The 14,031-nt window shown below is 36.0% G+C and overlaps 1 protein-coding gene across 1 annotated transcript in view; it reads right to left on the reverse strand.

Annotated features, from left to right (window-relative positions):
* Positions 1–14,031, reverse strand: part of LOC140155005 (uncharacterized) — a 92,266-nt gene that overhangs the window by 12,576 nt on the left and 65,659 nt on the right. The window contains exons 44-59 of the mRNA XM_072177675.1: positions 13,270–13,383; positions 11,466–11,579; positions 10,850–10,963; positions 10,310–10,423; positions 9,651–9,764; positions 8,837–8,950; positions 8,163–8,276; positions 7,769–7,882; positions 7,029–7,142; positions 6,083–6,196; positions 4,954–5,067; positions 4,044–4,157; positions 3,345–3,458; positions 2,387–2,500; positions 1,536–1,652; positions 848–961 (exon numbers count right to left, since the gene is read on the reverse strand). Of these exons, the coding sequence (XP_072033776.1) occupies positions 848–961; positions 1,536–1,652; positions 2,387–2,500; positions 3,345–3,458; positions 4,044–4,157; positions 4,954–5,067; positions 6,083–6,196; positions 7,029–7,142; positions 7,769–7,882; positions 8,163–8,276; positions 8,837–8,950; positions 9,651–9,764; positions 10,310–10,423; positions 10,850–10,963; positions 11,466–11,579; positions 13,270–13,383 (1,827 nt within the window). The remainder of the gene's footprint in view (positions 1–847; positions 962–1,535; positions 1,653–2,386; positions 2,501–3,344; positions 3,459–4,043; positions 4,158–4,953; positions 5,068–6,082; positions 6,197–7,028; positions 7,143–7,768; positions 7,883–8,162; positions 8,277–8,836; positions 8,951–9,650; positions 9,765–10,309; positions 10,424–10,849; positions 10,964–11,465; positions 11,580–13,269; positions 13,384–14,031) is intronic.

Genomic DNA, 14,031 nt, shown 5'->3' on the forward strand with positions numbered 1-14,031 from the left:
TCATTGTTGATGAGGTTTTGGTATCACATAATAGATACTATTTTTCTCATTACTATCCTGAAATTTGACGCTCCAAGTCGATGTATTTCCGAGAAATCATGAAACAGCGGTTTTACAGGTTACCAGTTTGTAAATACAAAAAATTACTTCGGATTTCTGGGGAGGGAATTAATTGCAAATCAACGGTCTCCTCAACAGCTACTTTGGTTTCGCGTTATACACATTCTGTGAAAAAAGCGAACCACATTAATTTCCACGATGGACATCGTGGGCGGTTTAGCTCAATTGGTTAGCGCGTTATGCTGTTACCCGCGAGGTACCCGGTTCAAAACCCGGTATCAGAAGTTTTTTTTGCTCTCCATTTTTAACCCAAACTTTTTTATATTCATTTGAAATGTACATATTGCAAGGGGAAATATGTTTTGTTTCCTTTTTTTCTGAAACGGTACGAAAAAAACACAAATATTTTCTGTTCAATACGGGCCGGGCATTGTACAGCATGTCAGCATTCGTCATACGAACGGGAATTGTTGTTGTTGCTTGCCTGCCCAGAATGCAGTCACGTATACCAAGGTATTGGATTGCAAATTTGGCTAGTTATTCACATTTACGCTGAAAATGCTCTCGTTTTTTCACAAAGCAGCATAAAGGGGGCGATATTTGATATTATTATGTAATTTTAAAGACAATCGATATCCAAAACCAATAGGGTTATCCCCCTTTAAATATAGCACAGAAAGAAAATTATGCTGAATGAGTTTCAACATACTGATCATTAAAATAAAATAAAATGAGTACATAATAAACCAAACCAAAAATTTTGTTGCACTGCATATTTCTAGCTCACCTTCATTACAATGTACTCCTTGCCAGCCAGGTACACAAGTACATATGAAACGATTCTGTTGATTATGACATGTAGCTCCATTTGCACAAGGCTCACTGGCACATTCATTAATATCTATAACAAAACATCATTACACACGGCTTATTATCTTTCATAAGCAGTCAAGAAGGTAAATCGGTAAACTATTAGATTCACTCCGGTGCATCCGTGTATTGTACCAGGATGGATTGGGACATTCAGGGTTAACACCCTACTCTATTCATTACTGACTGCGAGAAACATGTACAGGTATGGCTCTCTGTACACAGGACCGACAAGTTAACATCCCCTTCAAAGGACAAAGTAATCTCGAAGTTAATTTACCAAATTCCAAATGCTCCATGGGGAGAGCAGAAATCTGATCTTCATCTACAGATGCTCCCAATTTAATTCAGACTTTTTTCCAAGTCAATACCCCAGTAAGTTACCGCCATCGGGAATTGAACCTGGGACCTCATGCATCAGAGGCAAGTATTCTAACCAATAGGCTACACTCTCTTCACTGAATATTGAGTTATTACCATTACTTACTTGCTCAGTGCATAACTTTAATGATGTTGAAATCCCTAAATCCAAGCCTTACTTAGTTGCGGACTTTAGTCTGATTGGATAAGATCATATCACAAGTCTGTATGACCTGTGACCTTACCTCTTTCACAGTTCAGTCCCTCCCAGCCTGGCATACACTGGCACTGATAGATGTTAGGTTGAGGCTGCACACAGGCTCCATTATTTTGACATGGTTCACTAGCACATTCATTAATTTCTGAAACAAAAACACAGGGTTAACAATGATATTTTAGGCTTATGAATCAAATCTGTAACTCCACAATTGAAGTTGCTTTTAATTTAGAAATGTTTTGAAAGCATATGATTAAAGTTGATCGGTATCATGAGATCACTTTCTGTTACTCTGTTTGTATACTCCACTGGCATTATTTCCCAGTGCAACATGATACAATGTCATTGAAATGCACTCTATGTGATCGTTAGGTAGGTAGGCGCTGTATTACTGCACTATTTAGATCATCACCTGTCCATGATCCCAGTCATAAGTATATGCCACTGCCTCATTACATCCAAGATGAACAAAGTTCAATTCTCTGCAATGACTAGAAATTCTTCCCACAATTTGCCATTCAATCTAGCTTATGTTTCTTTGTCTCAATGTGTAGTATATGGAACATAAGATTCATACACAAATCTTCGGATTTTGACAAAGTCAGATAGACTCTGATCAAATTACATTTGGAAAATTAGTTCATAATTATTATCCCCAGACAACTGCAGGTTACTCTCTTCTTTATCTACAGGAAGTATAATAATTATAACTTCACATAGGCAACTGTCAGAAACAATTTGGAAATATCCGATACAAAAACATGTGCAAATAATCACAGAAATATAGATTTCAGTTTAACATTACTTGGAGAGTAGTTTCACATCTATCATTTTGTATTGCTTCCATCTATGCATTACTTAAACCATTATATGACATACCTTGATCACACTGCACACCCCACCATCCACTGGCACATGCACAGCTAAATTGGTTGACTTCATCACGGCAAAGACCTCCATTTTTACATGGTAGACTGGCACACTCATTAATATCTGTTGTGGAAATATCAGAAATAGAAGCAAAGAATAACACAAATCAAAAGTTAATAGTGTAAATTCAAATGCCAAATTGCAATAAATTTGTACCATTCTGAGCATTGTACACTCCAAGCTAGGAAATTATTCTGCTTATCACAAGACTTCACAGAAGATTTGTGACATACTAGTAGATCCTGATAATAATTGAAACATGGACTCCCACCTATTTCTCCCATACAAGGCTCGGAATGACAACAATGCAGTGGTGTGCATATTCATTAATTATAGGTTAATAAATGCGTATCACTTGTTGGGAGTGAAATTGTACAAAATAATGCACACGTACTGAGATGTTGATGCGTCTAATGAATGAGCCCCAAAGGGGGGAGTGCATTAGACGCATCAATATATCAGTACAAGTGCATTATTTTGTACAATTTTTCAAGCAACAAGTGATATGCATTTATTAACCTATTTCATACACAACTAAAAAATCCCATGATTTTTGCTATTTTTATAACAAAATTATCACTAAAAATGTTGGAAAATGCAAGCAAGTATAAATGCATCCACCCGCAAGAAAAATGAACACGTCCGAAAGCACTGCGCATATAATGCGGAGTGCGCGTACAACGCGGAGTACGCGCCCATGCAATTATACAATATTTATGCACGGCTAGTAATTTACTAACGTTTGCTTTGATTGGTTCTCACTATCTAGGAGTGTATGAAGGCATGTTTAAGATCAAAATGAAACTAATTATGGGCCAAATATGTGCAAATATTTTACAAAAATTCTGGTAACAGCATTGTTAAAGGGAGCAGGCCAGCAGGATAACTGGCATGCGACTTGTCTTACCTGATTCACACTGGATGCCCTGATATCCAGGAGCACACTGACAAGTAAACTGGTTCTGTTCATTCACACAGGTAGCACCATTCTGACATGGACCACTGGAACACTCATTGATATCTGGTGAAAAAATGTTTACACCCATAATGTACGATATTTTAATATGAAATTGGTTAATTTTTTTCAAACCTGATTTGTAATGTTTACACATGTCTAAACTTATACCTGAATGGAATCAGCCAAATTTGCCGTGTTTATCATGTCAACAGAGCAAGTTTGAAATAATGTCATATTCAGACATTAAGTTCCCCTTAGAACTCCATGTTATGTTAAATGGGCAAAATAGCCAGTGGGCTATTTCAGCATTTTAAGTAAATAACAAAATTGAAATTTGTGGAATTGTACATTATGACTTAAAATGTTTAAACTGAACATAAACATTACAAAATAGAAAGAAAGAAGAAAGTAAGTGTTTATCTCAGAAAACAAATGAAAACAAAAGCAGCATGCATTTTTTTGTTAATTCACATGTGCCTACTACACATTACTACATCTGATGTTTGCATATGGTTCTGCTGGTTTCATGTCTGATGCTTCTAAGCTCAAATTGGGGCTAAGTGACATAAGCTTGATAAAATATTTTTTTATCAGTTCTCTCATGTTAATGTTCGTATCCCATGGTTTTTCAATTTTGCTGTGAGTTACCTTGTAAGCATGTAGGTCCAGTCCATCCAGCTACACAGCGACATTGATACTGATTGATGCCATCCATACAAGTACCACCATTATTACATGGTCCATTTGAACATTCATCTATATCTGCAATCACCAAAGGAATAAATAGTTAATAATTAAAGAAAATTTGCTTGGACATTTGGTATAATATCATCAGCTATCATGTGTTTGGTACCAATAAAGCAAAAACACATACTTCAATCATGCCTAGTCATTCAATATTTAAAGTGTAACACACCAAATGCTGTAGCATGATACATTCCAGTTTGTCCAAGTTGTATCTTATCATTTTCACCACAGCATGTCCAGAATAAGCTTATAAGTTTATTATGACATGCATAATAATAATAATGGGGGGAGGGGGCTCACTAAAAATGGGTGACAGGGATGTGTAGCCACATTGATCCCCATTTTTTCAACTCCCTCTCAACCAATGACCCCCTTTTTTGTTTTACTAAACTCCCTAGGGCCTCTCACCCAATGAACCCCTTTTTTCTTCCTTTTTCCTGTCAACAAAAGATCCCACTTTTTAAGAATTTTATACAACACTTTTGATAATCTCTCACCAAATGATCCCACTTTTTCTCAAATTTTGATGACTTTTGAAAATTTGTATCAAAAATTTGTCAACATTCATATTTGGGCCCAAACTTTTTCCCAGACTCTCAGAAAGATCCCCTTTTTGGCAAAATGTCCCCAGTCTCATGTAAAGACCCCCTTTTTTTAGCCTTTTCACTGAATGACCCCTTCTTTGGTGTCAAATCTCTCACTGAAAGAGCCCTAGTTTCGAACTGGTGTCAAAAATGCTAACATTTATTTATCTATTTAACTCTAAAACTGTACCACACCTATAGCACCATAATATATTATATACATGTACCTATTTGACAATGTGTTCCACTGAATCCTGGTATACAATTACAACTGAATTGGTTCTCCTCATTTTGGCAGGAACCTCCATTCATACATGGCCAGCTTCTACATTCGTCAATGTCTGAAATAGTGGAAATTAAAATAAGGATTGTAAAACAATCAGAACCCTACTTCTTGGTTTATACAATGCATGTACTATAATTAAAGACAGAGATAAAAAGAATTTATCGCGTCTGATGTCACTGTCAATTACGATCCTTGATTGGTTTACACAGGTTAATCAGCGCGTAAAAGGAAGACCGATCTATCGATCGGAGAAAAGGAATAGCAGCAAATGGCGAAAAATTACGTACTTTTACAAGGCAAAAAGCAGCTTTTCTAGGCATTGTGGACATGGTGCCTTCGGTTATGAAAGTTTCTTACTATAAAGACCTAACATTTGAGATGGTTTGCATGTCGAAAGGTGCAAAATTAACAATAAGGCGCCCGGTTATAAATCCGCGTTCAGCAAGTCATCATCACGACACTTGTAAACAAACCGTGCTCGAGTTTGATTGACAGATGACGTCAGACGCGATAAATTCTCTTTATCTTTGTCTTTCATTATACATGATAACTAGTGTAATAAATGTTGGTGGTCAAGTTTACATAACTTTGATCCATGTATCAAAGCAGCCAACATTTAATTCATATAATATTTTATCACACATAATTCATTAAAGACCAGTGATTTATAGTGCGTTACACATAGGCACAACGCCTAGACATTGATCCAAAAGCTTCAGCACAATTTACTTGCTGTCGCTGATCACTATGGCCCCGTGTAATTCCATAAACCATTCAACAACAACTCAGGGACTTTGCAGCTTTGGAGCACACACCCTAGATATTCTACAATTAACCATCGAGCCAGGATCAGTTCCCCATGATTCTTATGGGTTAAAATGAGACAACTGGCAGTAAGTTCCTTGTTAAAGCTAACTCAATTTTCCATTAGAACTTGATAAACCGCAGCAGGGTTTGAACCTGCAACCTCTCACACCATTTATCAATTGAGTTAACTTACAAAATTCATGTAGGCTACATTTAAGGTCTCCCTTATATCTTATTTACTGAAGAGCTACAATGCTACTTACTGGCTTCACAAAGAGCTCCTTGAAATCCTGGTTTACAGTTACAGATGAATCTATCTTGTCCATCAACACAAGTACCTTCATTAAGGCACGGTGAACTGGTACACTCATCCACATCTTAACAAGAGAGTAATAACAATCAATGCATGTTTGTTGTTATTGGGTATTTTAGTTGCTTCCTGCTTCTTCTTTTAGGTGTAACAAATTAATCTGGAAATGTACCTTCGTCCTTGACAAAGAAGCTACTTAGTACTCAAAGTAATGGGATGCGCCATAACTAATCCAGGTGAAAAATTCATTCCTCAACTGGGAATTGCACACAGGACCTCCTGTTTATTAAGCAGGCACTCTTACCACAGATCTATTAAGGCTTGATGGCATAGTCAAGGATTTATTCTTTTTCTTCATTTCACAGCTATCTCGAGGGAAAGATTAGTTATTGTGTAATTGGAAGTTGTTTTTATGTTTGCTTCCTAGTACTTGATATGGTAAATTTGTTGCCATGAAGGAGGAGTGGGGACAACATGATCATTCAAATTACAACAAGCACTTCAAATTGACCACCAAATTCGGTACAAAAAATTTCTAAGGCCATTTACTACAGTGATATGTGCCTAATGGTACCTGTGAACAATGTCTTTAACAAAGTTACGATACACCTGTTTGTTAAGAATTTTCTGCTTATAGTTTGATCATTAATAGGCGGGAAATATTAGGCTTTTAGCACTGCGCTGAAAAGTAGACCCACGTTAAGAGTGACACTAGTTGACCTGTCTGGTCTATATTTTGTGTGTTAAAGAAAGTAGACAAAGTATAGGACTTGAATTAATCATTTGTGATGCTTCTGGCAAGTTGTCACAAGACTATTCTCAAAATAAATTTTTTTGAAATTAATCCGCTATGTTATAAGGCCCGCTGATTGAGAACTGATCAAAGTATAAAGTCTTACCGATTGTACAAGTTGGACCTGTAAATCCATTCAAACATGCACAGTAGAATCCATTGATCTCATCAATACAACCTCCATTGTTTGCACATGGTGAACTAGAGCATTCATTGATTTCTGAAACAATAATGAAGGTGAACAAGATGTCACCAAAAGTGGTTCAAAATGCCGATAAGCTTCAGGCTTCAAACAAAATAGGCAGTTCACATCCAATGAAACAAAACCTTCACTGTAACTTACACATGTTAAACATGTTTGTATCACTTTTGTGAAGATGGCACCCTTGGTTTTGAAAGATGATCTAGGCCTGTGTCAGTATAAGCCAAAACAGTTACAGTTTAAAAACAAGTAGATTAGAAAATTATGCAGTGCGTAAAAAACAAAAACATCACACATGTACCCAAGGGTCATTGTGACCAAGTCCCATTGTTGTGAAGAGAAAAATTCTTGGCTCTGCCAGTAAACATTCACTGGGTAACGAAATGCCTTACATTTGGAATTTGAAAACGCAACATCTGGTTGCTAAGGAAACATGCTCATGTGTGTATTTTGTCAATTTCAGTGTGATGGCAGCATATACATGATCAACTTTAATTTGAGGGATTGACTGTCATTTCCCATTATGTTTGTATGGTACATATTTTCTGATAAATTTCAAAAGGCACTTCTAAATTGAATTATATAAATCAACATTGGGAAGGGATTCAAAAACAAAACAAAAAAACATGCATATATTCAATTACCTCTTTCACAAAGTCTTCCTGAGTAACCAGCAGCACATTCACATGTAAACTCATTCCTGCCATCTAAACAAGTTGCTTCATTAAGGCATGGGTTTCTTGCACACTCATCGACATCTATATAATGAAAAACAAAACTCATTTAAGTACACATTGTACTAAGGATTAATTAGTAGTCCTGCATCTAAATTATGGGGACTTCTAATCTTCAATAACCCTTATCAAAATTCTGTTTCTAACGGCTAACCAAACAAATCACTACTGAATCAGCTGGCAATTTTCCTGAAGCAGCAAAAATGATTACCAAAACTTGTCTGAACAAATACCAAGTTAATACGGAGTTTGGATAAGCATGGTGTCATCCGATACAGACTTCATGCCTCAAACAAAAGCATACCTGTCATACAGTTGAGTCCTGTCCAGCCATCTGAGCATATACATGTATATGTGTTAGTTCCATCAAAGCACAAGCCACCATTAGCACATGGGGTACTCTCACATTCATCAATGTCTGAAATGACAACAACAAAAATATCAAAAGTTCATGCGACTGTTTTATCCCTACATAATGCAATTGGAACAAGCTAAATTGTTGTTCTAACAAGTACACAATAAAGAGTTTTGTAACTCACATAGATCATACACTGGAATATTAATGGTGAAGAATACCGATGTGTTTACAAAATCATGCATGGATTCAAAGAGATCAACCAATGGCCAGCATTTTCCTAGCACTAAATTTCACAAATCCTGAAATTCAATATTACTTATAAACTGGTAAAAAAATCAGATATCTATATAAATATGTGAATCTGAGCACAATTTGAAGAAAAATCTTGTAAACTAGTTTGTCAGTAACGTTTTTTCATAACAGATGGAAAGATAAGCATGTCTACAATCACAAACCTCCTGCCTCAAAATGAATATAACATGCAAACCTAATACCTATAATGTTATAGTCAACATCATAAGCACTGGCATGCTCCAAGTACTGCACAGTACCAGCCAAGTACCTTGGTGATGGTGTACCGGTGCAGACAGCCCCAAAAGGAATCTTGTAGTGTAACTTACCTGTTTCACAAATGATTCCTTGATAGCCAGGCCTACAGTCACATGTGAAACCATCTATGTCATTGCCGCAGGTTGCTCCATTCAAACAGGGATTGCTGGCACATTCGTTTATATCTACAAGAAATTACCAGCATAGAAACAGATTTATAATAGTTTAGATATTTTGTTTATTACTAGCGTAAGTTTATCACTTTGAAATTTGCCTTTCAATAAGAAAGATAATTTGCTTCAAAGTGCTACCCTACATTTACAAGACGCTGATCGGTCTGGCACCACTTTACTTCTCTGATTGCCTGACCATCCATGTTCCATCTAGGGAAGGCCTTCATTTGAATCAAGATTCTATGTGCCTTGTCATTCCAAAGACCAACAGATGGATAGGCAATGGATCATTCAGTGTCTTTGAACCCAAAATCTGGAACATACTTCCTTCATCCATTAGGTCATCTGCTACAGTTGCTAATTTCAAACTATTGTTGATGTTGTTACTTTTGTGTGTTTTTTGTTTTCTTGTAGTTTATAGCAGTTTTCTGCTTTGTAAAGTGCAATGATTTTTTTGAAATTGCACTACATAAAAACAGTTGTATGTAAGATGAGCATATACGTATAATAATTTAATATGTACATGAATGGAGAGAAAATGATACAGAAAAAGACAGTTTAGCAGATAATCCATCACTGCATTTAAATCCATCACTGCATTTAACATGTCTGAGTGGTACCAAATACAAGCCTGAGACCTTACCATGCAAGAAACAATAATAAATGTGATGACTTTTTCTACCCGACCATACCTAGATATAAGACAACTAACCTGTATCACAGTTGACTCCTTGGTAACCAGGCATACAATCACATCTATACTGGTTCCTTCCATTGTTACAGGTGGCTCCATTCTTACAAGGGTTACTCTGACATTCATTTACATCTGAAGTAAATATAATCAATATTGGAATATTAGGTCACAAAAATACCGTTATAGCCTAACACAAACCTCAGTAGCCTAATTTATAGCTACGCTACGAGGTTGGCATCAAGGAGTAAGTACATCAGTGCACAAACCCTTGTAACATACACATGCTTTCCAAGATACCAGACATTCACTGACTTTTATGCAATAGATTTCCAGTGCACAGAGATAAATGTAACTCTTATTCTACATTCAACTTAACATTCTTTGGTTCTTTGATCTAGCATTCACAACCAATGAGTATTGTTCTTACTATAATACTACATAACATAACATAAAAGATTGATGCAGAGGAAATGACACAGACACTATCTTTTAGAAAGTTTCTATATTTTAGTGATTTGTCCTGAGAATTTTCGATTGAAAGAGACCTAAAGTTATGTACCTCTTGTAATTTGTTTTGTTTTCATACCTTTTGCAGCACTGACTACAACATTTTGAATGACTATTTGTCAAAATCACACAATGTAAGACTATCTTAATGAGTAAATATTTTAGTTTACCTTGCTGACAATTTTGTCCTTGCCATCCATCAGTACATACACAGTGATACAGGTCAACTCCATCATAACATGTTCCCGCATTCTGACATGGACTGCTAGAACACTCATTAACATCTACAAAACACAGTATACAAACGGATGAGGACATGATAATAATCTAAAGAATTAAAGAACAGAAACTGTGTGTGTACCACAAAATTTCCAGTACCATAGCTAATTTACATTTTATGTTTACTTTTGAGGATATAATATAAATACAGTAATAGTAGCTTTTAAATCTCAATTTGCATGTCACAATTTTTTCTGGAAACCTAACTAAGTGATTTTGATTAAAACATTCTCTAAAACATAAACATTTAAATATTGCCTTACAAACCGTCATAGTAAAGAGGTGTACTGTCATGAATGAAGTTAAGAAAGATATCCAAATGCAACAGTTCTTGACTACACTCTAGTGCTGGTTAAAACCAATTCAAAACAGCTTTAACAAACTAATATTTTGATGATTCTGGAAATGTAAAGTAAGCCATCAATCCTTACCTGATTCACAGCGCCTTCCATAGAAACCCACAGGACAAGTACATATGAATTCATCATCACCATCATCACATACACCACCATTCGAACATGGATTGCTGGAACACTCATCTAGATCTAAACAAATATCAATTATTTATCAACTTTTGATAACAAACCATATTGTCAAAGTTTTTCATTATCAAATTAATAATAATAGCAAATTATTTTGTGATGAACGAGAATAAATTTAAACACTCAGTACAAAATTGACTGGACTGTCAACGATCCATCTCACTGACTACATCGCTACCATCATTCCACCTAGGAAAGGCCTTCGCTCTGAGCTAGATATTACTTGCCTTGTCATCCCCAGAAGTATAGAAAAATTGGTGATGGTTCATTTAGTGTGTCTGGTCCTACCCTCTGGAACCAGTTACCGGCTACCCTATGGACTTCTCTCACAGTTGAATCTTTCATAAAGGGTCTTAAAACATATATTTTCTAATGTATTTTGCTGTTGTAATTTTTTGTATTTGTTTGTAAAGCGCAATGTTCATATTTTTGGTATTGGGCTACATTAAGCACCGTTGTTATGCTATGTTATGTTGTGTTATGTTATGTTACAGTTTTGACTTACTTATCTGACAAAGGTTTCCACTAAATCCAGAAGAGCATTCACAGCTAAATTGATTGACTCCACTGATGCAGGTGGCTCCATTCAGACATGGACTGCTGGAACATTCATTGACATCTGGAATGTGGACAAATAAAGCAAGACATTATTACTCAAAACTAGTGATTAAATGCACTGGCATATCCAGGAGGGTGGACAATATGAATATGACCTAATGTTATTTTTCTGAAAATTCATAATAAATCAGCCAATTTTTGACTACTTCAAGTGATTAACAGCCCCCAAGTTCATTCAGCTCTCTTTGGCTTGCTATTCGTCAGCGAAGTGTTACGTGTACTCCGATAATCACTATGTCAACGAAATCACGCTTTCGAGTCCTGAATGATCGCCACACAAAGTCTATAAATTTACTATCATCATCAAAAGTGCCTGATCCAGTTTCCAAGGAGTTATGTAATCACTTGGCTGGCGATTTCTTTATATGTGACCCCTCGGCACAACTGAGCCCTGAAGTCGCCAATCATCATTTTTGAGATATTCAACCAAAATATTCTGCTTGAAATTAGCTTTAAAATGATGTATATCATGTCTATAGTACTTGACATTTAAGTAGTGAAAAATCAATAAAACAGTCAATAAATCCTTTGTTTCCTATTGTTTATTGTTAAGTTCGATGGAGCATATCTCAATAGTGGCACTGGCGACATCCGGGCGAGTTGTGCCGAGGGGTCACATATGCCCTAAACTCTACCAATTAACCATATGACTGTAATATGAATGAGCTTCATTATTGTTTGTTTACAATGCAAGCTAATAACATAAACATGCACTTATGGTCCACATAAAATACATCTCGACCTTTGTGAAAGCTAACCCTAGTTAAAAACTACACCAATTAGGTTTATGAATGGGCCATTATCCACTTCTTTACGCTCAACCAATCAGCAAGCTCTATAACTGATCACTCTTCACTAACCACACAAACCAATCAATAATACCCACTTGAGAATCCCTGGCTGGTCCCAATGAACAAGCCCAAGGAGCTGAAAACACTGGGTTGGAAACCCATATTTGGAAGAGGCTGTTCGCATTTTTCCCTGTCTTGTATGCCAATCAAATTTGGACACCAATGAGATTGTTAGAAAATCTTGATTGACAGCTCCTACGAAGAGTGTAGCTCAAAGGGTTTGGGCGGGGCATGCCCCTGAGTATAAGCCATTCTGTGCTATGATCACTGGCATTTTTGTTTGTATTGAAATAACATAGGGACCTCTGCTTCGGAAAAGTATAGAATTGAGTTGCAAAAATGTATTGGTTGCAGCTTTCCTTTCTACATTTTCGAATGAAATTTGAACCACAATCAGATGATAATATAATTAAACATGTGAGCCCCTACGAAAATAATCGGCTGGTTATTTTTTGCACAGTGATGCTAAATAGTGGAAGTCCTATACTTAAACTGTGTGGGCACCAGCAGAGGTCACGGGCCTATGTTCAGTGGGTTGTGTGGGCAGTGAATAGGGAAAGTGGACAATAAGTGCAAGATGAGAGATCTTTTTTTATCTTTACATAATAATCTTTTTTATCAACAGATACATAAAAAAGACACAAGAGGCAAAGACAATGGACAAAGACAATGTTCACTCTCTCTCACATACAAAACCCAAGCAACAAAAAGATCGAGAGACTTATAAAAGAATGAAATCAGAAATGATGGACCTTCTGGTGATGTGTGAATAACTCAAATATGACCTTTAACTACCAAATTTGAAGTTTTCTTGCAGTAAGATTAAGCTTATACCCTTACCTTCCTCACAAAACTCTCCTGCAAAACCAGCAATGCAATCACATCGGAATCGATTCAGTCCATTCTGACAAATGCCACCATTCTGACAAGGCAGACTCAAGCATTCGTTTATATCTGATAAATGAAATATAAGAAATAGAATCAACAGGTAATTATATATTTGTAGCGCAATATTACTCAAAAATTCAAATTAAAGCAGAAGTTTTATTGTTTGAATTATTTTGCTGATTAAAAGGAATACAATTTCAGATGTAAGGTTAAAATGCGAATAAGAAATGTGTACAAGTAGCACACCCTATGCACATACAGGCCTGCTTTCATGAATCTACCCTAAATATCAGCAAAATATAGCACTATTTTTTTGGATTAGAAAAAATATATCCTGATTTGCCAAATGAAACATGTTAAATCCAATCCTTAAGTTAGTTCTAACTGGCAATGAATGTAAATTTTTAAGATTTGGCCAAATTTGGAAATAAGGGCCAAAAACATGCATTTCTAAGGTGTTTTTTGTATTCTGTGACAATCAAGTCCAAAGACTAATACTATGACTAAATTCAGGTTATGCATTCTAATTTTTGGAAAACACTGTTTTAGTATCTTTTCTAACCAATCTATTCCAATTGAAATCCATACACCCCCTATGGAAGACATGACCTTAATCTTCCCCACAGGGTTGCAGATTCCAAAAGGAGTCACCCATTCAGGTAACCCCATTTGAAATTCACAATCACTGTGTGTTAAAGTTATGCCTTTTATAAG

This window comes from Amphiura filiformis, chromosome 6 (assembly GCF_039555335.1).
Source record: "Amphiura filiformis chromosome 6, Afil_fr2py, whole genome shotgun sequence".
In the NCBI taxonomy this organism is placed as follows: domain Eukaryota; kingdom Metazoa; phylum Echinodermata; class Ophiuroidea; order Amphilepidida; family Amphiuridae; genus Amphiura; species Amphiura filiformis.